The 3,491-nt window shown below is 38.0% G+C and overlaps 1 protein-coding gene across 1 annotated transcript; it reads left to right on the top strand.

Annotated features, from left to right (window-relative positions):
- rd3l (RD3 like) lies at positions 1 to 2,657 on the top strand (the record flags this gene model as incomplete). The annotated part of the gene is given in 3 exon segments (XM_014013829.1): positions 1 to 159; positions 915 to 1,249; positions 2,276 to 2,657. Coding segments are annotated over 2 exon segments (678 nt in total). The 3' UTR covers positions 2,640 to 2,657.
- Positions 2,658 to 3,491: the final 834 nt, after the last annotated feature.

The following is a 3,491-nucleotide window of genomic DNA, read 5'->3' as shown; positions in this document are numbered from 1 at the left end:
ATCTGACACTGAGAGGGCACACGGACAGCGGTTAACGGAGTCACAATTTCAACACCTGGTCCATGGAAGAAAGAACCTGGAGTGTACCTTATGTGAAAAAGTCATCTCGGCCGAATCCCTAAAACTCYCACAAGTGTCAACAGTGCATTATTTTATCCAGTAAGTACAAATTCTCTCTTTGAATTTTCAGGTTGGTTTGTGTTTTACACTTACTCTTTTGTCTTGATAAAAGATTTGCAGTGGCTTTTTTTAATTCCATATTTTTAAGGAGCACATACGTTAAACCTCTGTTGTCTAACCAGCACATAAAATTTATCAGAGGGTGACCTCTGACCTTGCACGCTGTGTAGATCATCTATCTTGGTGAAGGAAAAGTAAATTACACATGCAGTAAATCATCCTTTAGCAAGTTTGAAGGAGCTACAATCAAAACAGCCAGACAGACAGAAACAAAAGGTCACAATGATTATACGGTGATCATCCTTCAGTGTCAACCTTACAAATGGAGTCACTAAAGCTCTGCACAAAAATGACAAATTCATTGTATCTCTGAGAATCGTAGTATTTTGTTATTCTACTCACAATTCTCTTCAGTTGAAAGTATGACCCAGTTTTAGTACGAACAAARGATTTTTGAAAGAAATGTGTAAATGCATTCATCTGCTTTTTACTTGACATTTCTCTCAGGTTCATTATGCTTCCAACTTTGTTTCACATTTAAAATATACTWATTTAGTTGGCTGTGTTTGCATTTTATTATATTAATGCTGTCATTTRCAACTTTAACACTAGTCTAACCAAGAAATATTCCAATGTATATGTATGTATATGTATTTAAATAGCACAGTTGTAAAAAAAAAATAAAATTAAAAGGTTATTAGTTTGAAATTATTCATATTCATCTCATTTTGAAGGCTTTTTTTGTAGAACACGCCATGCCTCTATTCAGCTGGATGAAATGGTCACCTGAGAGGAAAGAGCAGAGTCCAGATGAAACGCAGTGGCTGAAAGGCTCAGGGGTCGTGCCCAGCCGCATGCTGATCACAGAGCTCCTGTGGCATGTTGAAGAACGCGAACGGCTGGCGAGACAACTGGAGCGGGAGCACAGGCTGACCCACAATGCCTTGGGTCTCCGCTGGTTCCAGAAATACCCCAAACTACAAAACCTCATTCCTTCAACAGAGCTACACCAGCTGGAGTTCTTATGTGCCCAAATTCCACCTATGTACACAGCTGTCGTCCTCTCCAGGTGTTTACCCTTTTCTTTCTTGTTATATTAGAATGTTGTCAACAATATATAGCTTCTACTGCAACTGCACAARGCCCGCCAACAAACTAGAAAAGACCTAAAGCAAAGTAAACCAGAGTACGCTGTCAAACAAGCCATTTTGYGTTACTGTCACAGACACTGTGTTAACATGCGAAGGTGAAGACACCCTGTAGGGTTTAGTAAAGCCAGACTGCTGGGGTTTCCACACAGCTGTTAACCAGAAAGAAAAAAAGCCAGAAGAGCGCTGCACAGCGCTGTGACCCACTTACTACTTACCCACAAAACTCACTTCCAGGTCATTATTATGGACTTACATAACCACAATACTAAAGAATAACATTCACTCAGATGTGGGTCATTATGCTTTTGCACCATTTTCATAAATATGTCCTGGTAACCTAGGTATGTTATTTTAAAATTATGAGACAAACAACTGAATAAACAATATATACCCTGAGAGAAAATATTGTTAAGCGTGTTCGTTTACCATTTTATGTGCTTGAACCACACCGAAAATGTACCAATGCATGGAAATTGAATAGATAAAGAGTTCACACACCACCACAGAGCAGCTCGGTCTGAAGGCCTTTATTGGTCTGCGTTCAGCACCGTTTTCCGGAAGTCAGTTCAATATAACAGTATGGCCAGGACACGACTCCGCCTATTTTATTACATCATCAGGGTGGGGTCCCTAACACACTACTGAAGCCATGTCCTCACACAAAATAATCTGACCTAATGAAGATTAACGGTTCAGTTATGTTCAGGCATGTATCTATATAAAATCATCATTAAGCAAAATGATCACATTTAACAGATATTACAGTTCTCCTAATAATAAAATTATACCACTATGTGTAGAGTAATTAAAATCAGTATATAAGCAAACCCCAATAAATTGTCAACCCCACTATTTATCGCAACAAAGAAGCACAACAATTAAAAAAAAGATAAAACAGTATTTTGTTGTCCTCAATAACACTGATGTAATGTGTACTTTTGCAGATTTCGTGAAGTGCTTGCCACTAACAACGTAAGGCCCTGGGAGATGGCGGCTGTCTTCAAGCAAGTCTTGATGGACTTCCTGAGCCAAAGAGAAGACAACGAAGAGGATGACCTCTCAGCGCAGCTAACACACTGCAGCCCAATGAAGGGTTGGACTAGTCGATACAAAATGAAGCAGGGCTTTGTCACACCCACAGTGCCCAACTGTGGAGACCGCCAAAGAGAAGAAATCCCAACAGTCTCTGGGTATGTGGATCGAGCCATGCGGCACTCTGATTCATTCACACGCAACAGGGTCTGGGACCTTCCGTATTTTTATCCAGGACCTCTCGAAACCAAAGACCCGTACTGCACAACACTGTGAGAAGATACAACTTTTACTAAGTGTGTGACCTTGTGTTTCATCTGAAACGAAGAAGAAGAAAAAAACAACATATCAACAAGGAGACAAAACTGTTTTATTCATTAGATAATTGTGAAAATAAATGTGAAAACATTAGAATAGGTATTAGCAAACATACAACATTTTATTATGCTAAGTGGTTATTATTTGTTACCCAAAATTTATTTTAATTGAAGAACGGGTCTTCATTGAAGAAATCCATATTGCCCGCTGCCTTGCTAAATAAATAAATAAATAAATAAATAAATAAATAAATAAATAAATAAGAGGTTGACTTGTTAGTGCTCAGGCTATGTGATCAGGATGACTCTCAGCTACTAGTACTACACCAAGTTTTAGTTTACTTTGTTGACCAAGCTATTTTTGTGTTGGCTGGGTTGATACCATTTTGAATTGGGCAAATCCAACCAATTATCAGTTGTAGATATAGACCTAATTATTATTTTCTATGTTTTATCCATATCTAATCTGTGAATCATAAGATACTTACCTAAAAGACAGACAAGCAATTGAACATAATTACCTGTCCTTAAAGGCAGCGGACAACATTGAGTAATTAATGCTGTCCTGATAAACTTCAAGCAGAGATTGCAGAATTTAAGCCGTTTCTAAAATCATTGTTTCAAGTAGTTGTAGCAACCCTGAATGAAGAGAATGTGATGTTCAAAGTGTGTACTAGTTCGTCACAAACCAAAAGATTTTGTGATGTGGTAGTGTCTTTGAAAGTAAAACATATCAAGTGTAACAAAAAACATTTGCTCAACTTTGTAGTGTGAACATTTTAAATTACTCTTGATTCTTGAGTGTTAACCC

Source organism: Austrofundulus limnaeus, unplaced genomic scaffold, assembly GCF_001266775.1.
Source record: "Austrofundulus limnaeus strain Quisiro unplaced genomic scaffold, Austrofundulus_limnaeus-1.0 Scaffold2, whole genome shotgun sequence".
In the NCBI taxonomy this organism is placed as follows: domain Eukaryota; kingdom Metazoa; phylum Chordata; class Actinopteri; order Cyprinodontiformes; family Rivulidae; genus Austrofundulus; species Austrofundulus limnaeus.
Note: the sequence above shows the minus strand (reverse complement) of the source record. Positions and strands in the feature narration are given on the sequence as shown.